The 27,358-nt window shown below is 36.5% G+C and overlaps 2 protein-coding genes and 1 long non-coding RNA gene across 4 annotated transcripts in view; 2 read left to right on the top strand and 1 right to left on the bottom strand.

The window, feature by feature from the left end:
- The window catches only part of LOC139141039 (snaclec macrovipecetin subunit beta-like), a 115,402-nt gene extending 100,540 nt beyond the window's left edge, over window positions 1–14,862 (top strand). The window contains exons 1-4 of one of the 2 annotated variants that reach the window (XR_011554121.1): window positions 13,157–13,200; window positions 13,664–13,748; window positions 14,256–14,353; window positions 14,469–14,862. Coding sequence is in view for 1 of the 2 variants with exons in the window: in XM_070710610.1 (XP_070566711.1) it covers window positions 13,664–13,748; window positions 14,256–14,353; window positions 14,469–14,662 (377 nt within the window). In the remaining variant the exon portion in view is untranslated. Of the gene's footprint in view, window positions 1–13,156; window positions 13,201–13,663; window positions 13,749–14,255; window positions 14,354–14,468 lie in introns of those variants that run through there. The other variant, XM_070710610.1, reaches the window with a different exon arrangement.
- On the top strand, window positions 307–9,959 carry LOC139143222 (uncharacterized). The gene is made up of 6 exons (XR_011554565.1): window positions 307–403; window positions 4,166–4,332; window positions 4,641–4,830; window positions 5,274–5,363; window positions 8,211–8,365; window positions 9,821–9,959. It is a non-coding gene; the product is annotated as an uncharacterized lncRNA (long non-coding RNA).
- Window positions 14,863–16,790: 1,928 nt separating the features above from the next.
- Window positions 16,791–26,925, bottom strand: LOC139141031 (tetraspanin-18B-like). Its single transcript, XM_070710600.1, is given in 10 exon segments — window positions 16,791–18,320; window positions 18,729–18,748; window positions 18,751–18,780; window positions 18,783–18,810; window positions 19,265–19,432; window positions 20,516–20,559; window positions 20,562–20,688; window positions 21,177–21,368; window positions 21,893–21,989; window positions 26,722–26,925. Coding segments are annotated over 9 exon segments (723 nt in total). The 5' UTR covers window positions 21,962–21,989; window positions 26,722–26,925; the 3' UTR covers window positions 16,791–18,275.
- Between the last annotated feature and the right edge of the window lie 433 nt (window positions 26,926–27,358).

The raw sequence follows: 27,358 nt of genomic DNA, 5'->3' as shown, positions 1-27,358 counted from the left end.
TTTACCATGTGTTGGTAGAGCAGCTGGTATTTTGGAATGTCAATCAGTGGAAACACATGATCACATGGCACTATTCTCTTACTTGCAGAAAACATTGCCAACATTACATATTTGGGATGTTTCCGTCAGGAAAAGTCATACGGATGGAGTGCACGTGGAGCGTGGAAAACTCTTGTAGGTGATTCAACTTTGACCCCAGCGAAGTGCATTAAAGTCTGTTCCGATCATGGAACTATTTTTGCTCTTTTGTTTGGGGATCCTCTCAACATGAAGTGCTTCTGTCATTTTATGTACAGTAAAAACGACAAAATGGACGAATCTTGGTGCAAAACCTCCTGTCCGGGGAAAAAATATTTCAAGTGTGGTGGGCCGGGAGCAGTAATGGTGTACTACACTGGAATACGTAAGTAACTGAAAGTGAAATGAGTATATATGTCCACGAGAATATCTTATGTAACAGAGTATAAGCTACACAAAGCCACAACAACATAGATCATATTTCATAGTGAATGAAAGGAAAATTAGTGTCTCCTTGAATCTACAACATGTACATCTGATGCCAGGGTATGGAGAGAAGTCGTTTAAATATGCAGTATATTGGAAACTAAAATAGTCCATTTTTGTTTGAAAAAGGAATTGGATGTATTATAAGCCCATTGTTTAGATTTAACCGAAAGTTGTGACATGGTATAGGTAATTAATTTATGATAAATGAGCAACCATGAATTATGTTAAACCATAGATAGTAGAAAAGGGCATAGAGACATGTACGGTGGCGAACATCAAAGGACGGCTTGATTTACACAATTTAGCCTGGGTTGTAATGCACAATAAACAATACCAAGTTAGCATGTGAAGGATGACGTCACACCCCCGCCACATTTGATCCACATTCGTTGCTCCTCACTGATGGTGTGTTACACTCTACCATAAAGGCGCGATTACAGTTCAAAAACGCGTTTCAATTTCTTTTGTAAAGGAGAGGATTGGTTATATTTTATCCCAAGTTTCATTGATAAGTTGTTGTTTTCCATTGACTATCACAAATTAATCTTTAAACCGTCGCTGCTTTTTTTGTATGTTAATGTGCGAAGGGTACATGGTCGTACTGTATGTGGTTCGATCAATGGATATTAAGACAGCGAGTCGAATTGTACTATAACTCCTCCTAAGGTAACGTACGAGCTTTGGACACAACCAAATCGTTATTTGGTTATCAGGGAATGGCAAAATTCCTATAACCGTGACTGCATAGGAAGAATAAGAGGTCTTTTTGGCAGGGAAGTTTGGTTATGTTTGCAATCTTTTCGACGCCATACTGTTTTACTCATAGACTGAACACGCCCACTTCGTACCGGCTGTCCTTATAGGATATCTACTTAGCTGTAGATGCAACCAGATCGTCATATAATAATCCAGGAGTTGCAAATTCCGTTTAATTTTTATTGCATAGAACGAACGAGGGGGAGGGGACTTTTTTGTAAACGCTAGACTAAACGACTAAAAAACATCAACTTCGTACCAACTGTCCTCCTTTGTTAAATTATAAATCCAGCGGAATTCATAGTCAAATCATTAAATCATCTGGGGTATAGAATTGTTGGTGGCAGGGAAGCAGGGGAAGTTCAGCTGTGTTCCCGATCTTTCATTCCGAGGCGTCGACGCCATATTGTATACCATACCAATAGACGTGACTGAAAGCGGACGACAACTTATGACACGTCGACTTTTTATCAAATGTTCTCCTTTGTGAAATAATAAAGCCAGCAGAAACATGATCAAATCTTCGTTTAGACATCTTGGAATGGCAAAAATCCGTATTCCAATGCATACAATGGGTATAGGATCGTTTGTTGCAGTGATGTTTGTTTAGCAGTGTTCATTCCGTGGCGTCGACGCCATATTGTTTATGATGCCAATCCATTGAAAGCACACGACAACTCAAAACTTGTGCTAACTGGATATCTACCAAGTATAAAATATCAATCAAGCTGAAGATACTCCGAAAAGAGTTATAATCATCATGGTATCGAAAAGTCTTAAGCCGTATTTACGATCAGTAAACAAAAGCGTATACAGAATCTCCCGCAGGTACTCAATACTGTGTTAAAGGTATATTGTCACCTGTTCCAATTTTTGCCACAGTTACCATGGAAAGAGAAAATCTAACCAATCACAGATTTTAAGCGGGTGGCCGCTTTTTAAAAACACCGCCCTCATACGGGCATTTTGAATACCAAGGAACACCTCGTTGACTATATATGGGCATATTTAGATTACTGGTGACTGTATACCTTTAGCACACAGACAAATAGAGGATAGACTAGCAACGGGTATTGTTCTGTACGCCTCGCTTCAGGTAGCTCTCGACTCTCTTTTCCAGAGAGTCCCGACCATGCACCCATCGGTAGTTTACGGATTTTCGCCAATTTTTAAGGGAAAGTATGTGCGGCAAAGTTCGTGTTGTTGTTGTCGTGTGGTGCTGAGCGAAATTGGCGTGCTGGCAAAAACGGGAAAGTTTTGAGCTTTGGGGAGGTGAGTTTTACTATTTTAAAATTCCTCTCACATTTTTATGAATATAGAATGAGTGTGTTTGAACCAAATTTGAAAATTCTTTTATTGATACTGTCTGGTTTTACTCAATGGTTTACGGTCAGTCATGTCATCTTTTACAAGTTCGTCATGGAAGGACGTGTTTATGAAACTGCTGGCGTGTTACATTTTGATTGTCGTGAAGCAGTGTTTCTGCCCTGAAAGTTCAAAATGTAAGTGTGGTTGCTACGCGACTGGCAACACGAAACCATCTCGCTGTACTTTTCGCAATCTCGGGCAATTATCAACCATGAACAAAGCCTCAAAAAGTCTAACGCCTGTTAAGCTCATTTTAATATGATAAGGCCATAGTCTACCGAGACGACCATGACACAAAAGGCATGCCGCGTTGCTCGCCTGTCTTTCTATTTGTCTGTGGTTAACAGGAATACGTGAGTTACCCGCATCTCGTTTTAAGCTAGTTAATGTATTAGAGACCAGTGGATGGGATAGCCTCACTTAATCAGGATTATAATCAGGTTACTTCAAAAAAAGGTCAAACTACCGCCCATTACATATCCCTCTCGCTTCTAGCTTCTACTGTTAAGCCCTTTAAGATAAACATGATTGGAACTAATTTTGGAAAATTGGATCTTCATGTTTTTCAAATTTCTCAAAAGTGTTTGGTGTCCTATAGGTGAATGTTGCAATATTACAAATTAGCAATAAGACTTATATGTGAGGATGAGATAACGACAAAAAATAAATATGTCACCAGATTAATTTGGCAGCTAGAAGGATTTGAAATACACCATCTTTATTACATTGTAATGACAGAAGTTATGAATCTCCCGTAATGAAATGAATGAATTGTTTATTCAACCAGATAAACGGACAATTACAAGAAAAATATTACAGTCACTGTGAAAGTATGACTTTATCTGGTTTGGACCATAGAAATAGTCCATAAGGACTAGTCGAGTCCATGGCCACTACTCAGCTAATAACTGCAAACGATGATGCCATAAAGGGCTCAAGTAAGACAAAATACATATCGGAGATAAAGAGGAAATAAAATACATTAGATACATAAACAACTCAAGAAATGCTGCACTTGTTTTATTTACATGTGAACCACATTTAAAAATAAATGAAAGTTTTAGCTATTTGTCCGCTGAAAATGTGCATAAGAATTTAAATTATCACTTCTCATGCCTTCCAAAACAACACTTGAAGATGTTGCAAACTTAAAAATAATGACCACGCCTTAATGTTTACAGTGAGTAGACGCGCGCGTCGTAGAATGCGCGTTCTATTGTTTGCAGTTATGATGACGTACCAAGTGACTCGATAACCCTTAAATCAACATTACTAAACCATTCAATTATCCCAAATTAGTTCTAATCGTGTTGATAAGTTACCAACTTTGATTCGTGTAAAACTCATCAATTTATTTTCCATCTTTGTGGTCGTACCATCGCAGTTTCAGTGTATCTCTGTCACGTGCACGTGTACCTTAGGACTTTTTGAGTTAGACTTCGTAGTGAAAAATTGTAGTTGCCTTCACTCTTTTAAATCGCAGAAGATTTTAAAAGAAAATGACAGAGAAATAACCATCTTTTGACTTTCAAAGCATATCCAAGTTATGAAACCTGCACTTTTGGTAATGAGCCCGGTGCGAAGTATGGGAACCAGTGTTTCTGGCTGTCTAAAGATTGCAAAATGGATTGGATAAGAAGTGAACAGGATTGTGTTATGAGAGGAGGACAGCTTGCTGTGATAAATACCAAAACTAAACTTGTTAGTATCACTTTAGATTTAAGATGTTTTTACATTACTTTTTCATATGTAACATTGTGTTCTTGACTCAACCACCAAGTTCATGCATAAACCATTAGGCTGAAAATGGAAAGAAATTTTAATGGCGTGTTTGAGACTAACTTTGGTTGGAAAAATGTACAACGTTCAAGCATCATCGTTTTTCATGATACTTCTAATTGTAGTTGAATTAGCCGCTTGAGCTTTTCAAACAAAAGCACTGATTTGAAATAAAATATCAGGCTCGCCTTTATTCCAGTAACTACTGCTTCCCTTGTCATTCACGCAAGGCATTTATCCAGTATCACATGTTCCATGTGGACGACATAAGGCAACACGGGTACTGGGTAGGAGCATCAAACTATGAACACATGGTCGAATATCACTTCACGGACTTGGAAGACACTGCCTTGCATATATCTTCTGATGTGTTTTGGACCAACCAACCTAGCAAAAGTCTAACTACGTACGGATGTATAAGTGAGTATTACATAATTTTGCTTCTTGAAAAAAGTTATACCCTAATTTTACATTCCTTTGTAGCCTGACTTTAAAATCTGTGAAAAGTAAGAAAAATAATAATGTGTATGTGCATATGGACACAGATACTGCTCTTAAGTCCTCGTGCATACTTTGTGGCATTTTTAAAACATCGATTGCAGATACGGCTTTCGTGGCTAGGTCAGGAAAAGGCTTTGTTATTGTTGTTCTCATACGGGGTGACGAGGATTCTTACCGACCCCTTGACACTACCAACAAACGGAACACATGTCAAATCCTGCAATTGCGACACATATTATCTAAACCCATCAAAATTTACGAAAAGAGGTATTTGCCGTTATAATATTATTCAATAACGCATCAAATTTATTATGTCGCATTTCTTGGAAACAAAAGACTATTCACAACCTTTGCCATTTCAGTCATGCGAGACCTGTATGGATACAAGTTTGATGACATTGGTTGCAGCAGCTTAAGGTGTAGAGCATGTTCCAAAGAAATCAATAAGAAAGGTTGGTTAACTGCTATCAAAGACAAATTCATTACAAAAATAGCGGTTTTATAAAACTCAGCCAACGGGATACAAACAAAGATAAAACATTTTAATTTGACTTGGAAATACATTCAGCGACAGATAAAAGAACAGTAGTTTGTCAGCTGTTTTAAGATACCATAATTGTTTTGCCAAATGTGTGAATGTAGGCAGATAAGATACTATTCATGTATATTATGGTCACACAATAAGTTGAGTGATGATCAAGATATTAGATTAGAATCAATAAACATGAAACAAAAACAATGCATTGTTCAGAGTCAGTCACTGGTCACTGTTGTTTAGCGATTGTCTGTTTGACGTGGACATAGAGAAATAAACTGCAAGGTGAAACGCCATACTACGACACGGACATAGACAAATAAACTACACAGTGAAACGCTTAAACTAATCCTACACAATTGACACGAATGTAACAACTATCAGCTCTGTGACGGCGACTCCGCTGGATTAGACACGCACGGTCGAACGCTTGCACAGATTAATAGTCGCATACCCTCAGGCACATACTCCCATGTTTTGGCTATTTTATGACATGCCCCTCTGACATAAATTTTATCTCTAAAGTTTCAGGCATAAGCACAAATGACAATATTAGCTTTATTTCCATTGTAGACGAAAACTGGTGAAAAAAAATAGAACGATTTATATCATCGAGAAGTGCATTGATATATATATATTATATATATATATATATATATATATATATATATATATATATATAATATATATATATAATATACAAAGTACTGTCGAAGTAAGAGATGTAATTTGATCAAATTTCAATCCTGAAGTTGTCAATTTGGAAATAGTTCCGGTTCACTTTCAGTCAAGTGATGACCATACGGCCCCGCGACATCAACGACGAGTTACCATTGAATCCACGGAGCGCGAGACGTTTGATATACGAGGCATGTAATAAAGATTAATATCAACCTTCTGCTCATCACTTGCAAAGCCACATTGGACCCTCTCCACGATATTTCAGGAGCTTATTCACAAATATTCTTCTAGCTTTGGTGGCTCAAAGGACATAAGGAGACAATAGTTCTACGCTCTTTAAAGTACCTTCCGCACACACCAAGATGGAATTTTACTTTAAAATATTTGTCACTATATAAATTTGTTTCATGTATAGGTAGATGGAGTTCTACTTGTCGTGTAACATTAAATCGCTGTCGTAAATATAATCATGCAGTTAGTAATGTCGAAGGAAACTTTGCTCGGTTCCATAAGCTACCGCTCACAGATAGTCACAATATAGTTTTTTCTGTTTGCTTCAGAGTTAAGTGGTCAAGTCACAGTTGATAGTCCGTGCCTTGTCCAAATAAAGCAATCGAAACACAATCGATGACAAGGTTGTAAAGTGATGTTTGTACAAACAAGAAACAAGTGTTATCGGACGATTAAAATATCTTGAAAAGATCAAATCTTATCTATTGTTACTACATTTGACTGATACATGCCGAATTCAGGCGAAAATTCAGGGTCGGGCAATTCTCCTCATCTCTCGTTACCAGTCCGGCATTTCACTGCATTGAGATGTATACAAATACAGTTATCGGAATAAAGATTTGGACGTTTGAAGATATTGTCAACCGTCCGAAGTTACTTTTTTGAGGACAGATGTTTTAATGTGTGGTTTTGCAACCCTTATACTACCGAGGTTCGACATCACACGTCAATCCCGGGCCCGACTATCCAAGCAACTACCTATGCCAAAAACTAATGAGATAGAAACATGCATAATATGCTGACTTCGTTTCACATTTGTTTGTCATTCCTACTTTCTAAGAAAGGCAATGTTTATGTAAAGGATACCGCGCAACCACAATTGGGAAAAGGACTTCCCTTGATAGTTGCTGCTTGCGTTTGATTCAATCGGTAAGACCGATATTTTCAAATTACAGTACCATTTCCTTGCATTAGGTGTGTCTTAAAACTGTTCAGACATCTTTGAGCACAGTCCCTCCACACGGGATTGTGATTTGAGTAATACCAATATAGACATGAAGAAATAATGTCAAAATGGCCATCTTGCACATATCCCTTTGTAATCTCAAGTGACATTAGTGTCAATGTACAACTTTGAATTAGATCGGTACTGGCATTTTATGTGGGGTATGAGCGAGGAAAAATCGACAGCGTATGTACCTGGCACAACACGTAGAAATATACATCGTTAGAAGTACTAAAGGGTTGCTTTGCAAGCAATGATTGTTTATCGACGCAGACCGACATTTCTACGAACAGATCTATAAGTACACCTCCTGAGAATGAGCCGAGGCCATAAATCCCTAATCCTTTCTCTAGTTCCAGTAGATACTTAATGTACCAAAGGTGTCAGAGGGTTGTCTCTCATTGAGTATTTAATTTGCATGAAAGCTCGCAAAGAAAATATCCAGCTTCAGTGATTTCAAGACATATAGCACAGTTGGTATGTAGAAGTTTCATTACTAAAGATGGAAGGGTCTTAGCATAGCTTGTTTGGTCGAAGATTGGAAAATTTCAAATACATTTAAAATGTTACTCATATCTTTAAATCACAGACACAATGAAATCCTTGATGTTTAACAATTTTCTTAAGTCCTTTCGATACTCCCGATGTCATGTGTCATTGTATCAGTGCACAAAGGTGCCATTGTGTGTGCACTGTAATTCGTGGAACACAAATTTTCAATGAGATCATAAGACAGCATTCAGATAATATTGCTAGGTCATTCACAAGTTTTTAAATATCTCCAAACGCTCATGTACAATGTAATATTTCGTATCACAATTTGTATTCGTGCATGTAATCGTTTAGATGACACGGATGCATGTGGACCAAACGATACCGGGTTGATTTTTAATGGTACCTGTTACTTCTTTGTTGAGGAATCACGTGACTGGACAAGTTCTAATTTCGCTTGTGCTCGCTTTGGCGGCAAATTGGCATTCATCCCTTCAAGACAGACCCAGGTAAGCAAGATATTTATCGGTTTAAATTGTGCTAAAACGCAGTAATTTGTCTTGTAACTCTCGCCCCAAGTTGAATACTTTTAGCTCAATTTTCCCTCCCTGTAGTCTACTTTTTGCTATCAAGAATAAGAGACAACGAGACATTACAAAAATGTAAGGTTCATGTCAACGCAGTTTGGGCTTTCCTGTTTGCGCCCTGTAATGTGAAATTTTCAGAAATTGGAAAAAAATTGATGAGGAATGAGGAACCTAGATGAAATACTCGAAGGTGAAATATTATCGCCTATTAAGTAAAAGGTTTGTTGCACTGGAAGAGAAGACAAAATAATTCCAAACTCTGTGACACTGGCCGATTTTTAAAAATGTAACAGTGTAGTAGTTTATTCTAACTAACTGACAGGAAGACAAAGAAGTCTAATTCAGCTCTGATGGATTTTTTGTAAACGTATGATTCGATGGTAAGATAACGCTGACAGTGCTACCATTTCATTCGTTCATTCTCACTTGGTCGAGTAATGCCTATCCTTATTTGGACTGCAACTAAAACTTTATTTAGTTTTTCAAATCTAAAGTGTGCGTTGATTGTTTAGTTTAGTTTAAGGTTTAGATTAGTTTATTCCCGCAATAAATAAAACATACAGTACAAACTACAGTAAACAGCAAAGTATATGAGTATGTGAGTGAAAGGTTGGAAAATAGTTGTGATCATAAAACCGAGTCCAGCCTTGCCAGTAATGATTTCCACTAAGTACAAATATACAGCTGGTGAAAACCTTGTTTGGGTCAGCAAATTAAGTTCTTACAAATCACAGAAATTGAACAAACACACTTAAGACAAGACGAAATAAGAAAATACAATATCAGTATCGTGACAGAAGAAGATTTGTGTAGGCTATTTTGAACCCTATCTAACAAGTATATCTCTTATCTCCTTCGGAATATTCTTCCAAATTTTTAATGTAAAATGCAATTGAGGATTGACCAAATCTACTGATGTACGGAAGGATATGAAGTCACATTTACTTTTACATCTTGTGTCATGATTGTGATCTATATAGGTAAAATAGTTTTTGAAGACAGTGGAAAGCCTGTCATGAAATGCATCCTGAACAAAGATTCCGATTTGATACCCATACCGTTTAAAAATATCAAGAATACGAAGTTTCTTGAACAAAGATGCGGTGTGTGTATTATCCTCGCTTCCTGAAATAAAGAGAGCAAGTTATTTTTTCAACCTAGCTTTTTCACATGAGTTAATTTGATTTCAAAGCATCTTGTAGCAAAAACTGCAACAAGTCAAATCTAATGGGGCTTTAAACTGCATCTTTCTCTCTTTCTCTCTCTCATACATTCATAATATATATATATATATATATATAATATATATATATATATATATATATATATATATATATATATATATATATAATATATATAATATAATTCCCTTTAAAGTGGTTCCTTCGACGACAAGCTCTTCTAACTGGTACAACACAAGACTGGTGGTTGGGGTTACAGGTCCATAATTATTCTTCTGTTGTCGACAGTAGCACTAGCAGCTTTTTCATCAAGGAGGAGATAACAGTTGGACAATGTTTAAGTAAGATACTTCCCCTCTCCTCTGAGCGAGCGAGTTTATATGTGGAACTGTGTATGGATGGATAAAGAGGGTGGTAGATGGATGCGTACGTTGAATTCTTCATGCACATACAACATTGTCATGCTGACATATGGCTTGGTGAATGTGAAGATAGTACAAATATGGCCAAACCACTTCATATACACTTGTCACACGTGAATTATTACCAATCATACATTGATATCTTGGGGAGGTGGATTTGATTCGATAGTAACAGTAGTAAGGTTATTAAGTCAAGAACAGACAATTACATAACATGTTCAATTAGTTTACAATGAACTTGGTGATATCACTCTAAATACACATATTGTGTTCAGTGCAAACCATAATTGTTTAATCAGAGGGTATCATTTTTAAACATTGGCCAAATTGCAAACCAATCATGGCTCATGAGTATCCACCGAGAAACAGTGAGAAGAAAAATGGTAATGAAAACATTGTAATGGACGAAAAAGCAATATCACAACATAATTAATCTGTGTAGTCCATAGTCAGAAATGACCATAGGCGCTAACAATCAATTGATGACAATGCGTGACGGGCTGGAAATCAGGCCACACATTGTTATCCATGAAACATGGCTTAATATTACTCAGGGGTATTGGCATGGCTTGTTAAATAAATCAATGACGACGTCGACATAAAAGGCTCGGTAACTACAGTGAAGATCATCCAAATTGTTTATATGTTACGTTTACTTTTGTGCTGCTCACTCAAGACTGAAATGAATTAGGTCAACACTCTTGGTAGACAAAATTAAATACAATGTATGCAGAGCGGTGCCAATCAGTTTTTAATGAGACGTACAGACAAACGGTGAGTGGAATTAATGGATGAAGTCACTCATACGTTTGTGACAGACGGAACTTACACTTCAGTCTTTGTTAAGATCTCATCAACTTAATTAGTAATTTGACAACCTTATCCAAACACTCGAAAGACTTGTTTCTTTGTATCTACTATGTTGTCTACACTACTTTTGCGTGCTGTACAAAAAAAATTAAACGTAAAATGTAAGCAACTATCCAGCTTGAATGATTTTTCAGTACGATCTGTCAAGCATTGATGTTAGATAAATATAAATATTCTGATTGGTCGGTGCAATGCTTGTATTACCATTCTCTTATTGGTCATACATTAATCACGTTAAATATTAATCATATTTCAATTATACTGGACCTACTTACAGCTTGGCGTATGGATTTCAAGAAAAACCGAATAGCAAACAGAACTATAGAGTATCCACACTGACATAATATAGTAACGATTTGTCTCCAACCATTGCATTTCAGTGCGAGCGCAGTTCCGCAAAGCAATAAATGTATGGGTCTTACAACCAAAACCCTCCACAAGCATAGGTGTTTTCATGTTGTCCACACCTATTGTAAGGTCAGAAAATGCTTCATCGTGTGACACTGAAAATGACGGTCTTCCTCAACATGTTATTGATTCTTATCAAACTATTCATGTATCGTTATGTAGATGCGGTATTTGACGGCGGGGGAAATTCGGCAGTGACTATGGATAGTTTATAGCAGTATTTTCGTGTGCTCAAATGCAAAAAGGGGTGGTTGAAAACTTTATTGAGGTGTTCTTGTTGCTGTTTGCCGATTTTTCTGACAATCAGTTGCATTACCTAGGTGGAGAAATTCAAAGCGCACATGACAATTAATTTGCAATCATGTCCGAAATCACCGCTAAAGGTTTACAACAGATAACATACACATAAGTAGTAACTCTTACAGATCATGGTATTCGATAAAGTTTCGGTGTTAAAGAATCCCAGTACAAAATATAACATTCTCCTGAGATAGTCTACTTAGTATCAGTTGTTTCGAAGGTTTTCATCGAGTTGGGCAAGCCAGTAAAGACGATTAGCAAAAATAACCTTTTGGGTAAATTGCCTTTTACATATTTCAAATACTTATTCGTATTACACGAAAAGATATGTCAGCGATGTTTCTATATACGGTGTTGTATTACCTTCACGTGTGTCAGCTTTTCTCAGACGCAATCATAAATTCTTCATAAGATAGTATTTGCTGCAGAGAATATGTTTAAGAACTTTATATTCTTGGATATAATCTTACTGCAGGGATAATCTATCCAAATTCCATTCGTCTGCGCATCCAATGGTTACTGTGAGCGTATACTGCGACGCTACTCGACCACTATACAACTGGAAAAAAATGGGAAGTTGCATACAGCGATTTTTTTTGTTTGGCTTTTACTCAACTTTTGCATTCGGAAAGAAATCGCTCTATCCTGTCTTCATCTCTCTCAAAGCAATAACTTTGTATTTGGAACACTTTGTCCGTATGTTACTAATGCCCTGTTTTTAGCATCGAGCACTGTAACTTCCGCGAAGACATCTTTCTACATACATGCATATATATATATATATATATATATATATATATATATATATATATATATATATATATATATATATACTTCTTAGTTATAGAAGTATATATATATATATATATATATATATATATATATATATATATATATAAATAGAAAAGCGTAACGCTGCTTACAGCTATATTTTTGCTTGTGTCTCTGTGCTCTTGACATACATACATACATACATACATACATACATACATACATACATACATAGAGATATATACGTGATATAGATGAAGTGGGTAAGTCTTATGGCTCACATTTATCCTTTGAAAAGAAATGACTCGGGAATACAACTATCTGTGGACGACAGACGACTGTATGGCGGAACACTATTTCATATGTGAAGAAGGTAAGTGAATTTGTTCAAAACTTGTCATTCGATACATGCGACACAGTGACATGTTAGTTACAATTACAGATCGTACGAAGGCTCACTGATACTGATACTGATACGATAAGAATAAAATATCTTGACGAAATAGTCGCCACCGTCGCAATATCCAAATGCTTATGAATGTTAGTGTTTCAACTTTCGCTACAACCCAAGCCTCAATTTTTTTTCTTCGACTACAAGATTTGCAATCGATGCAGTGATAAAGTCACTAAATTCGGAATAAATCAGGATTTGAAAATAAATTTAAAATAATACACCATTCGATAGCATCCAGCGCGCGTTGGTATGTATTTGTCAAACGCTATAGTTTGATGTATTTGTTTCAATTTGCATATCCATCTTTCTATTGTATTAAAGATTCCAAAGATTATCATGGATGCTTATTTGGTAAGTACACCTCAACACTTTATTGATTATGTTTCTATGATATTATACCTTCATAAATTGATTTAAAATCGACTGACATGTAGTATGACAGCCAAACGAAGTCAGACTGTGGTATCTTAGTACGAATAATTGAAATCGTCGTGCAGGACAGCGACGACGGCATTATGATGATGAGAACAGTGAGGGCAGTGTTGAAAACAAAGAGGTCTAAGATGACGACGATGACAGCCATCATGATAGTGAATATAACAGGATGATGTTGGCAAATGAGACAGACAGACAGACAGACAGACAGACAGACAGACAGAGATGTTGACGATGGACAAAAATTTATAATCTTTTTTCCACTGTTCTAGGGATCGTGAACGTCTATCATGACAATTTTTCAAGTTGTTTTTTAAATTTGCATTCATGAATTCTCCATTTATATTATATACACCTTTCAATTTTAATTAAAACATAGGATGGACTTTCAATAACGGAAAGTGTTACAATTTTGTCAACACGACTAGTAAAAACTTTGACGGCAGTCGTCAGCAATGTCTATCGTAAGTAGCTTGTATTTTCTGAAAATCAAGTAGTTAAAAGTCCCTTCACTGTAACTTTCTGTGTATTTCCCATTTCTCTTGTTTGCGAAGTCTAGTAATCAACATCTTTAGAGAATGTTTGTACAGACCCGATTATTGATTTGTCGAACGTTATTTTTGACATCAGAATGTTAGTCCGGACTAGAATACAATTGTCAACAATTAACAGTGTGTATAATGTATACTGTGTGTTGTGTTGGCAATACTGCTGATGCATTGTATTTCAATATTTCGTACAGAAAGTGCGCTTGTTTTTGTGAAACACAGTAACAAAATCATTGTCAAACATTACAGCTACATGTATTCGGCCTTTAATGATCATGCGCAGTAAATAGGCAAACACTGTACCAAGTTCAGCGTAAACACTCTAAACATAACAAATAGACAAAATTTTACTTCGACAGTTACTGTGATTATTCTGAAGCTTTTGTCCTACGTTAGTCAACCTTTCTTTCCTATTGTACACAGTGCCGGGGCTCACTTGGTTACCATAACAAACCATACTGACAATCAGTTTGTGACGTCACTTATCAACGAAACCTGCCCTTCGTGTGTAGCATTTATTGGTAAGTGTATTACTATATGTTAGATGTTCAAATATGAACACGCATATCACAATTAATACTATTAAATAGTACTTATTGTGATGGGAAAAATAATTACGTCGTTATTGTTTTACAGGTTACAATGATATCGACACTGAGGGCGTTTTCTCTTGGGATGGTGGCTTTGTCGGCGAGTATGAGAACTGGTCGCCAAGCAACACGTTAACTGACACCAACGATTGCGTTCTACTAGATTCCTCGGATGGCACATGGAGAGAGACGAGTTGTTCACAGCCAAATGGCTTCGTATGTGAAATGACCGTTGCATAAAACCGTATTCTGATACGAAACTACAGTAACTCACGTTATTCAGACGGAAAGCCAAGTAATATAAATTCTCACTTGTGTAGTCTTATTCTTGGATATAAAGTGAAAAATATATGCATCCTTTGTTCGTACTCGCTGCAAATATGTTATCTAGGTGAATAAAAAAGAGTATTGTCATCCATTAACTTTTTGATACACCATATTAGTACAAGAACGTATCATTGTTTGCTAACTGCTGATGTTGTGAAATACATGGAAATCAACACAATGGCGACGGCCAATTTGCCATGCAAGCCACCCGAAGAAATTTATAGGCATTGTACTATTTCAAATTTGAGATGATTGTTTTGTTTCTTTGAAATTTTTCGAAAGTACTGATAAGTTGATACACAACTGTTACGAGCTTTTGGAGTGGGTTGTTTGCGGTTTAAATAAATATTATTAAGAATAAATATACATGTCTGTAATGACGAAATCTGAATTCTCTTGTTAAAGTTTGAAATTAAGAATTCATTTCCTCGTTGAGCCGTTAACATTATAATGTACCATACCACAATTCTCTGCTAGTGTGAGTTGAGTAATAAAGATTGATTGATTGATTGATTGCTGTAATAAGTGGCAGTTATTTTTTTATGAAACTGTTCTACCTGAATACTGTTTCCAGACTCTTGTTTTAGACAAATTCAATGAAACCATCGTGAAAATGAATTAATGGTAATGACCACTAATTCATATTTGCGATGGTTTCATGTATCGTATCTAAAACCGGGGTTGAATATATGCATGGTCACCCATTCATTCAGTATCTTTCAACATGTCAAACAATATAAGAAGTATCTTGCATCGAACAAAATTCACGAAAAATGGCCGACTTTGTCCCTTTAAGAATTCCTCTCTACGAGAACCAAAAGACCATTCAAGCTAATATTCAAAAATCTTCTTCTCAAGAACCATCAAGCCATTTGAGCTGAAATTTTGCTCATGCTATCATTAGTGTGAGTACTTTTAAGTTTGCGAAAGGCATGTGGATCGGTTACGTGGTTTTGCGTCCATATTGCATTTTCAAAAAATCTTCTCCAGAACCAACACACCGTTTCAAGTTATTTGAAATTTGTCTTCTATCATCCTTAGTGTGAGCATTTTGAAGTGTGCAAAAAACATTTAAATCGGTCATGATATTTGGCCGCCATATTGGTTTTTGCGAAAAACCTACGATTACCAGAAAATAATATTCAAAAATCTTCTTCGCCAGATCAACTCCACCGTTTGAACTGAATTTTATTCATATCATCCTAAGTGTGAATACTATCAAATTTGCGAAAGGCATACGGATCGGTCAGGTGGTTTGGCGTCCATATTGGATTTCACAAAAGCCTGTAATAACCACAAGATGATATCAAAAATTCCTCTTTACAAGAACCAAAAGACCATTCAAGCTTAAAATTTGCTGATAGTGTCATCAGTACACGCACTTTCAACCACTTGGGCCCCTCCAACGCTGCTTGCAGCTTTAATATGAATTGCATCTGCAAAGTGCAGACATTATTTGTCAAAAGTCATTACAACATTAGAAAGGAAAACAGCTAAGCTGTCATTTCATTTTAATGTATTAGACAGTAGTTAGCTGCTTTTGGAGTCTATTCCAACACTAACAGATTAAGTTCGATACATTGTACTGATTGGTCTTAAAACCATTGAACAAGAAATATACCTGTCAGTAATTTTCAAAAAATATTCGCATATCAAATGATACAGAAGCTTCTATAGGATGCTTATAACTCCTCATGACTGTACATGTGCACTAGTATAAACATGACAATGAAACAGGCCAATGATCATTTCAGGCAAATACATTATGCTTTCTATACTTGATGCCTGATTGGAAATGAGGGTGTTATGAGAGCTTGTAACTAAACTCTGTCTAACCAGTGACAGTGTCAAAACTGTGTTCAACATCTCTTTACAGTCACTTTATTCAAACCATTCATAAATCGTTAAACAATCAAAGCAAAGCCTATAAGGTAAATACACTCCTGAACCTTCTTAATTTAGTTCAAAACCATCGATACAAAATTTATTTATAAATTACTCTCCAACAGAAGAGAAAGTAAATTTTCTCCAATCCATGCAATAAAGTAAACCAACATAAAATTTTCTTTATTGAATAGTGAACAAACATTTCACACAGAAATCTACATTGTTTCTAGAAAATTAAATCTGATTAACAAATTAATAGTTCTCCTGACTTGGTAGCGATTCACGTTCTTAGGAAATCTAGCTGATGCATGAATCAAAAAATTTGTACAGTCAATTCACCATTCTATTGACAAAAACTCTGAGTCGGCATGCCAATCTGTGACAGCGATAGGGTTACATTAATGGAAAATAGCGGAATATTTGTGGATTTACTCTTTGAAAACTTGATAAATTTTGGATATGTTATCATTTTCGGATAAATAAACGTTTTAGATTAAATAAAGATATCTTGAATATACAAATTATGAAATACATCATTTGTAAATTTCACATTCAGGTTTTTTCAAATGTTTTCCCTTTTTAATTTTGAAAACGTACCACAAAATAAAAACAAAACAACTAAAGCATTATGACGTCATCCTGGCTATAGAATACATAATACACAATGAAAGGTTTGAATATATACAGCCTTTGTGTCAACTATCATGTAAACCACAGCAGCATTGGTACTGAAAGAACTCTTCTCTATGTTTCCAAAGCCGATTCTTGTTCATATTCAGAACGTAACATGTCTCATCAAAACCAATGACATCAAATATTCAGCCTCGTTGAAAGGCGTTCATGCATGAATAAACATGTACCGAAAGGTTACTAAATGCATCTTTGTTAAATACTGCCAGGCACAGGTTAAGGAACAGTGATTATTACAGATAATACTCCATTATCTTGCGTTTGATAGCTTTACTGTAATCTTATTGTACACCAATAATAATACCAGGAAAATAATAAAACATGAAATAATAAGATACAAATAAATTTCGAAAGTCTCTTAATAATTACATCAAATCATATACTATTCAAATGTTATTATGTACATAGACATGTATTTCTTCATTACAAAAACGACAATGGCACTGATAAGATAATAGCAAATATTATTCAATACAAAAACACGGACTACTCCAACCGTTCTACCAATCAACTGGCACCACTGCAAATCTCAGTAATGACAATTTTACTGAGCTGTGAAAAGAAATATAACATTGATAATGGGCAACAAATACAAACTTTGTATTCCGATGTCATGGCAAGAAATAAAAGGCTAATTGAGATTGTTTTCTGTTATTAAATCTAACAATTTCGCCTACTTAAAACATTACATCTAGCCCCTGTCAGTGTATCTCATTGGATTGGTATACTTGTTTTAGTAGATTTCAAAACAACAAGGGCATGGTCAGATGGCCAAAATCTTTGTATGGAATATTTACGGCTGATTTTGTATGATTTTTTTTGGGGGGGGGGAAATTTATAAAGGTAGAAGCGAAACTTCCAAATATCACTTCACTTATCTGATTTAAAATTCTTAAAAATCCTTTGCTGAGATTCGATTATTGAGATGATTTCACCACTCTCTGATCTTCTAAATGGCACAGAATAACACACATCCACCGATGATGCCGACCAACTGAAATATGAAATCAGAGATTGATTCAAATATAGAGATAGTGTATATTGAATGCCATGTGAAGGAAGATGGGAGTTGAATACAGCAGTTTAGGCAGATTGGCATATGGTATTATTATTATTCAACAGGTGCACCACGCAAGTGCAAGTTCAAATGACCCCATTAATATTCATACCAATTGTCATCACTAGTCCACATTTTAATCTTAACAAGTCCTTGATGTTGCCAACGAGTCATTTTACGTTTTTGTACAAAAAACCCGGAATTTTACACTTAGTTAACATAACTTTCACCGAATTATATCAGCACCCCTTATGCACTGTGAGTGATTTCTGTAGAAAACATCAATAATAATCAAACGAATAATGCAGTGAGTTAGACAGGTTTTGTGATTCTTGTATGACATACTTGCAGTGCAGCTACTCCAATGCTATACCGGCGACGATGAAGATGTTGTTGTCACGTAGTTTTTGAAGGCAGGTACACATCCCTGTGGTGAATTCAAGAGATGAAAGATAATGAGATACAGACAGGCAGACAGACCAGTAGACAAAAAGAAAGGTAAAGTTATAGAACGATATGGAATAATTACAGTAGCAACTCCGTCACCACAATGTAGCTCACAGCGTTGCTCTAGTGAACAGAGTGTAATACTGCTTGAAGACTGATAAACTACAAGACGTGTTGTTGAAAAGCTGAAAATCAACTTAATAATTGGTCTCATTCGCGGTACCGTATGATATACACATGAAGTGTATTATTTTATAAGCGTTGTTTCGAAAAATTATAGTTTTCACTTGCCGTTGCTTTATTTCTCATAGAGACCCTGATTACAGCAATGTGTTCAACTTTTGCAATAATAGTTTCATCTCTTAGGAGTGATGGCAGAAATAGCACTGAACCAGATACACAAACATTATCGCATAAAATCCATTGTGACTCACTTTGTCGTTCCAAAATCCACTCTCTTCATTGTGACACTTCGTTGTGTCCTCGTATTCACCTTCTTTGACACCAACTAAGGTACAGCAACTATCAGGAAACGTTTTATTTTCATCTTTAAACTGTGTGTATTTGTAATCATTTGGTCCATTAATACCACAGCATTTGCCCTGAAGGAAAGAAAAGGAAAGTGTCTTTGATTAGGCCCAAAATTTCTGATCATCCCGCCTGTCATTTCAGGGCCGGCACGTTATGTTTGGGGGTACATACTCATCAGTACAACTATCCTTTATATCCCTGTTTTGCATGTCAAAATGCTAGAAAGAAATTAAATGGGAGAACTTTGCAGCCAGTGATAAAAGACAATAAGTGTTGCATTAATAGTGTCACACATTGTTATGAATATAAAAAAGGAAAAAAGAAAATCGCATCATCGCATCACTTTTGCTGAATGTCAAGGATCAGAAACAAATCGTTTTTAGCCAAATATATTGTCACCTTCAAGTTATAAATATTGTTGTTCGGAGCTTAAAAGAAAGCATAAATGAAATTTTCTTATTTGCATCAACCATTTTGTCATTTATCTTATGCTGAAAATAATTGTATGTCTGCACTTTGAATGTTTACGTTTACTTTTGTAGACACCTTAAAAATACTTTAACTGACATCACAAGAAATTACTTCATTTTTCAAAAGACCATCAAACAAATTTTTATCGTGTAATAACATTTAAAAATTTTCATTGCAAAATGGTATCAAAGACTCAAAATAATGTAAGTCAGTGTCAGAGTCAGTGTTGTGTGTTGTGCATGTTGTCTTATTTAAGGACATTCAACGTACAAGATACTGATTTGTTTAGTCGAATTAATTTTTTTTCCTAGAAAATAATCATGGTCCATCAAAAATCTTTGATTAAAAGTCAATATAAAATGCTAAAATAAAATTACACGTTGTGATCGATAAAAGTTTATTCATACATGCCATTGGTCGAATCGGTTCAAGTCATGACTTTATCAAGTGTGCTAGTAGCTAGGTTCAAATTTATCTTTATCCTTCCGGTTTTACTTCTCAAAGTCGTTAAATACAATTATGGTTTAGTCAAATTATAGTTCGTACAGTGGTTACGTTTGACACACAGTGGAAAGTGGTTGACGGTTTCAGCCTACTGTTCATCATGAGTAAGGGTTAACATTACTTAACTTCTGTACTTTTTATCATTCGCTGGAGTTTACTGCTTCTAAATTACGACTTACCACTTTCTGGACAGCATCCCAAGACTTTGTAAGTGCCTCATTCTCCCGTATTTAACAAATGTCTTGTTTGCCTCTCTTACCAGGAATTCCTCAACATCAGATGACCCAACGTAAAATATGTATGCAGCAGCGGCCACTTCAGCTACGAACATGATCAGCAGGATGACGGCATACTGAAATCCATCAAAAGGTATTACTTAAGCGATCAATTTATTATTGTTGAATAAATGGTAAAACATGGGGTTTACATAAGGACAAGGTGTGTGTTGTCGTAAAACAGAAGAATGCCTATGAAAGCTTAGCTTTGAGAGTTGATTTAAGCACTGCTACCGCCAAGTTGGTGTGTTATTTTCATCGACAAGACTTTTAAACTGAGTTATATTGAGATGAAGCATGTATTACATGCGAAAGTAGTTTGCATTATATTCCATTGAATGTGTACACGTCAAAAGTGAATATTGGGTAGCAAATAAAGAGAATGTGAAGCCATAGGCAGCGACTTAAAATTGATCGTTGATACCTCAGCAGTTCTCAATCAAACAAGGATTTTGTATGTCTCTGTACTATCTAATCGACTCTTTGTCTCTGTACTATCTAACCGACTCTTTGTCACAAACTTGATCGCTAATACCATATACCCATTACTGCTATGACAACTTACCAGTCCGAGCAGAAGTTTGTTTTCAGCGTAGGCGCCACAACAGCCCAGGAAAGCGATGATCGCCACGACGCCTCCAACGGCAATAAGTACATAGACGGCACTTTTTATCAACGCATTGTCAAGAACTTGGCTGAATGAACTATAGCTGACCAAGCTCCAGATTCCAACTCCTAACAGCGCCGCCCCACACAGCTGTTAAAGAAAGTAAGTTGTGATTGTTGTGAAGTTAATGAAAGGGCAACAACAGACATCATATTTTAAGATATACAAGGAAAATTAATCTTCTTTCAACTCATGAACATATTGATCAGTTTATGTATTCATTTGCAATACCCCAAGGTGCAAAAGCCAGCAACTTCACTGCAGAAAATCACAAACAACTTCCAGACACTTCCCCAATACTTCTTGAACTTTATGGCATTGACAAATTCACAGCAATTAAAGAGAGGAAGCTTCCCTCCATTCTGAACAAATCAATACAATGTAACAATCAGTCAGAGCAAGAACAAAAACTAATTTTCGGAATTTTTTCGGTCAATGCCAAAACCTGACAGTAAGATATAGTCAATACTTTAAATTTTGGATTGACAATGGAGAGGCATTTGTTAATTTCACAACAAAGTAAAATTAATCTCCAACGGAAAATAATTCTTATGTTGATGATATTTCAATAATCAGTGTTTCTTGGAATTGCTCATTGCTGAATGTTTACTTACGAAGATGACTAAGTTGATGACGAAGAGCAGATACTTCATACATTTAGCGCAGCCTACAAGTTCCGTCATTTTTCTTCAAGACGTTTCCCGGTGATATCTGTACATGTGAAGCACATTATGGAATATAAAGTGTGGGGATAATGATATTCATTATATTTTAACGAGAATACTTCAAGATAATTTTGCTTTTATCAGTGTATAGTTGACGGTCACATGCTAGTTCTTTTAGTCATGTTAAGATTATCAGTATGAGGTTTTGAAGTCAAATACGGAGTATAACAGATTTAGTAAACAGTAAATTCTCGATCAGATTCAAACTCACATGTAATGTACCCAATACACCTGGCGAAGACATCACAGTCAAAACTTCGGCTAAAGCCCTAGTTCTATAACAGTTGTTGTAATTTTTCTGCCTACAACCTTGCCACACGCTGGAAAAATCCATGATTCACTCGCACAGTTATACTTGCTATCACACAACCCACAAAAACGATATTAAAGCAATTTATCATTGATCGGGGCGAAATAGCAGCCTCGGGTACACTTGTGAGGCCACCTGCTTGGAAGCCAGGGCAAACTATCAATAACGTAAATCATACGAGGTTCGACAAATCAGATTAGTTTGAAAATCCTTTCATTTTCTTGACCGCAAATCAATTTACCTCTGATAGACAAGTTAAGCACTTGACAAGTTACGATATTATATGAATTACTGAAACTTTAAAATACTTTGCAAGAAGTACTTTTTACTGTGCTATTTACTTTAACTGGTAGGAATAGCGCGCCCTCAATGGTTCGGTTTAATAACCTCGTCATCAATATAGATATGTCCGAGTCCTGTTCTGTGGACTAATTTGTCCGTTAATTGAATAAATTCAAGGATTTGCATCTCTACTAATCAATGTGAATTGAATTACTCGATAGAAAGGTGGTGAGCATGCATTGTAGCGGATTGATCGCACAAGTCCACGAGCGACTAACGTTTGTACCTTTGCAGAGACTTGTGAGGGTTTCAATGGCGAGAGAAAAACGGTTTATGCGCTTTAGACTGTAACACTTGAGTTCACTATCTTTATAGAGACAGAATAATACTAGTGGGGGCTGACGTGTAACCACAGTAAGTTTCAATGGCATGGTGCACTAACATTTCAATCACGGTTGGCAATAAAAAATAAGTCTGACTCATCGTGTACTCCTTCACAAACCCACGCTGTAACTAAATATAAACATTTCCTGAACACAAGTAGTTTGTAACACATGTACTGAAAGGATTTACAGAGAAAACGTTCGCAGTTTCCTCTTTCATGAGACGTCGTACAACTATGCTACTCTCTGCCACATCACTCTTCCCATTCAACCCTTAGTTACTTGGTTTCACTTCTGTGCCGTAGTGTGCACGAACACTCTTCAAAAACTTTCTTAGATATGGAAACCTATTCTCTGCTCATACATCCTTATCAAGGGACCCTCCATCGAAGGCCTCATTACTCTGGGTTTTTTTATATTTTCCTGCACGATTTTTGCAGATTTTTAAAGATCCCTAAAAGTGTGCGATTTATTATTGTAGCTATAGATTGGAAAATGAGTAAGATCTAGGAGACTTACTTAAGGTCATTAGATGTTCTATGCTTTTTTGTTACTAAGAGGAAGTGAAGAGAATATGTGATTGAATCTCTCATCGTCTTGTTCACGTAAGACGTACGTACAATATGTTACTTTGCTTGTCGCAGTCTTGTCTACGGATCTTGACTGTATGAGATTACTACGGTGGGAATATCTAGTGTAAATGGGTTATGATACTTTGGTTGTCAGGTGTGGTAGGTATTTGTGAAGCTATAAATGTGTAAGTGACAGACGACGAATGACTTGTGCCCAATAATTCATTGTCAGTGTCAATCCGATCCAAGTCAGACGTTGAAATATGCTTGATTGCTTCCTCTTTGCGCGGTCCTTTGTATCAGTGTCGCCAAGACGACAGAGGTGAAAGGCAAAGGGTTGCAACAAGCCGTTATGCACATCTTAATCAGGTTGTGTCATACTATGTTCTGTCGAGTCTTATCTTACAAAATCATCTGGAGTAAAATCGGGTAAAATCTTGCAAACTTATATGTACTCAAACGAAAGAAACAGTACAGCAATATCATATTTATGACAATGACCCGTTACTGATAAATGTCCGGTTTAATGTAAATCCTTTGCACCATACGGGTACCTTGCATTCTCATCAATGTATAATGCATCTTCTTGACCGATATACATTTTGTTTAAATTGAAAATGAAAAAAAAAATTGAAGGTTGCAACTACATAAGCATACAACACCTTGCGGGGTTCAAACGAAAGATGTTGGTACAGTGTCTAACTCACGACAAATTTAAAGCAGCACAAAATATTGCTTTAGTAGATTTTATGATACAGCAAATTACACATGATTCACTGTGTACATAAACTCATAAAACTCTAAACCACGATTTAACAGGTGGTAAATCTGACTCAAAAATATCGTAAAATCAGTGACGTGTACAGAGAATAATGCATGATCCTAGCAATATAATTCGTCAAAGGGCGTTACCTTTAGTCCACTTTTATATGTCAAGACATACATAAATTTGGTAACACTATAGGTTTTATTGATACTGTTTCTATGTTGTCGTTGCCCTAAAACATCTTAGAGAGCTTCCTCATTTTGGCAGACTCACTAACACATATTGACTCGCTAACACACACGGACTTGCTAACACATTTATGACTAAAGATTATCCACAACTTGTTCCTCTTTTTAGCACCTTTACGCCTATATGTGAAAGTACTGTAGAATATATCCGGATTGATGCATAATACGTCATGTTTTGACGTCATTATAACCCATTGGTTTCCCGGAAACATACAGGATGCTTTCTAGTGAACGTCAGTCATGGCGTGACCGATACAACGGACATCCTGAAAGCTAAACCCTGCAGACCATAAAAGACCAGACTTACTCGATAAGAAATGTAAACTGTAACATTATTCAGATCTTCAGTCGACCAAAACAATCAAGTACTATTGTATGGATCGATTGTGAAAATTCAACAGCTAACGAAAACTGAATTTGAAATATTTTTTTTTCATTTATAGTACCACGATACGATCTGAAATCCTTTGCGCGTAAATAATTTGGTAATTGTCAAGGAGGGTCGAGGTTGACAGGTCGGAAAAGTGGACCGTTAAAAGTTTCATTTTCCTTCGAATTTTTATAATAAAATTTCAAAATACGTGGGCCTAATTTGATTTTAAAATGCATGAAAGGCGATTGCAGAACAATTTTGTCGGTCTTCAGTGAAAACTACGACTGTATAGGTGTTTGTATTAATCGCTGTAACAGTCGAATATTCAACAGGTGGTTGTACCATACACACGTTAGCGCGGACTGTCTATGGTTCTATATGCGTTGCTATTAATAGAAGTGATCGGTTGACTACGTGAAAAATATGTGTGTTTAAGACTGTGAGACAACTTTATCGAAGTTAATAACAATTTGTCTAAAGCGGGCCATTTGTACCGTGGCGTGGACAGGTCAATCACCGACTGCCGTAAGTACGACCGTCATCACGACAAGCACTCACGGGATTTGTTATAATCCCTGGGACATGTAGGTCCCCTTTTCGTTGTCCATTACGCATGCGCTTGTACTGAAGTTGGTGAAATCAATGTTAAGAAAAGGCAAAAGCTAAAGGTGTAGAACTATTTACTGTAAAAACACTGATTAACTTACTTTTAAATCGGTTATAGTGTTACTTGAAATCTAAAGATGTCACAGTAGCCATGGTAATCACCATGGAGTAATAAAGGACGAATGTCTGCAACCATGGCAATGGGGTAATAAAACGCATCACTGTCAAATTGTAAAGCCAATGTACCATGTCAACATACAGTAATTCATATACACACATTACTAGCATATTTAGGCCAGTGTGTTCACTTCGTTGCCGTCCATTTTTTGTGTTTGGACGACCGAGCAGAACAAGGACGGCACTGGGTATGCCCAAACGCCTAATGCAGTTCTACTTTACCAGCCAGTCGTGTACGCAGACACTCGGCGGTTTACCCTTAAACGGTCCAACCGTATTGTTGTGATCATTTTAATCAAGGTTCGTATCTATTCCGAATGAGCGGTGATCGCTAAATCGTACTTGGCGTTATACTTGGCCTTCTTACCACAAAATGAGGATCATAAAACGGAAATGCTCGGCTTACTATGAACACAAACTGGTCGTGTTCCGTCACTTGCAAATTTTAGGAGTCATAATCGACTGACATCCTGGAACATTTTACGTACCGGATAGTTTGATTCATGAAATGTCCCATTGGCCTTATAAAATGTTGTTTATTTGTCCTGACCCATATTTTATGACACTGAAAATTTCGCTTCTCCATTATGAAGACCACATTTTAGGCGTATGGCAGTTTGTTGGAAATCTAATTTTAGCTAATTTTACTTCTCGTTCACGCTCCGACAACCACGCACGGCAAATCGATTCTTTGAAAGGAATGTAGCCAACGGCGATTGGGCAATGGCGTCGTTATTTCATGTTTGCCAAGTCAGCACCTGAAGCCATAAAAGTGTAACAGGAATAAAGGATTTCACCATTTTCCACGTTCTTGTATCTTGACAAGACGCTGCAAGGTCGGGATAAATGCGGAAACTGTGACTGTTCTATGTGTGTATCCGCCTTGATGGTTGTAAACCAACAACAGAAGTAACAGTGGCATAGCTGAAGTGCAAATAAGTCGTATGGGAGGACTATCGTAAAATGTACACTTGAAAAAAAAAACAAAGCATCTGTCCTACCTTCAGATCAGAGTCTTCGACTGTTGTTAATACTGTGTGGTGGTAAGTGACAGTCCGGCTGTAATTTTAGTATTCTTACTCTCTCACTCTCCTGCCTTAATAATGTATCATAACAATTTGCATATGTCACCGATAATTGGCCACTCGTATACTATGGTAAGGCCTGCCCGTCGCGGCACGTATGTGGAGCGCGGAGACTGTGTTCTATATCGCATGGACCTGAGTCATTCTCAGTACCCACGTGAGCAGTGGCAACATCGTGACATGTCGACGCTTTGGGGTCATAAATCAAAACTTTCAACATATGGCCCGCATCGTATTCGTTTCACCTGCGGGCAGTGAGAGCTCAGGTGTTACCAAAACTCAACTCTGTTTATATCACAAGAACATTTTCTGAAACACATGAGCTGGCGAGCGGTATAAGAGAAGAATCTTCGACAAAACATTCTCTCACACATTTTTCAAACACAGAGAGTGAACAAATTAAGATCCAACTTTAATTTGCGGCTAGGAAGTATTTGTATGGCAAAATGATTTTTGCATTAATATTTTCATGTTTCTGATGCTTTCTGCTGGCTTTGTAAGTTGATAAGAACAGACACTGAGCAAGTCAATTAATCATCGACATCGCGATTGG

The sequence above is a fragment of the Ptychodera flava genome, chromosome 1 (genome assembly GCF_041260155.1).
Source record: "Ptychodera flava strain L36383 chromosome 1, AS_Pfla_20210202, whole genome shotgun sequence".
Lineage (NCBI taxonomy): Eukaryota > Metazoa > Hemichordata > Enteropneusta > Ptychoderidae > Ptychodera > Ptychodera flava.
The sequence above is the reverse complement of the archived record's forward strand: the minus strand, read 5'-3'. Positions and strand labels throughout refer to the sequence as shown.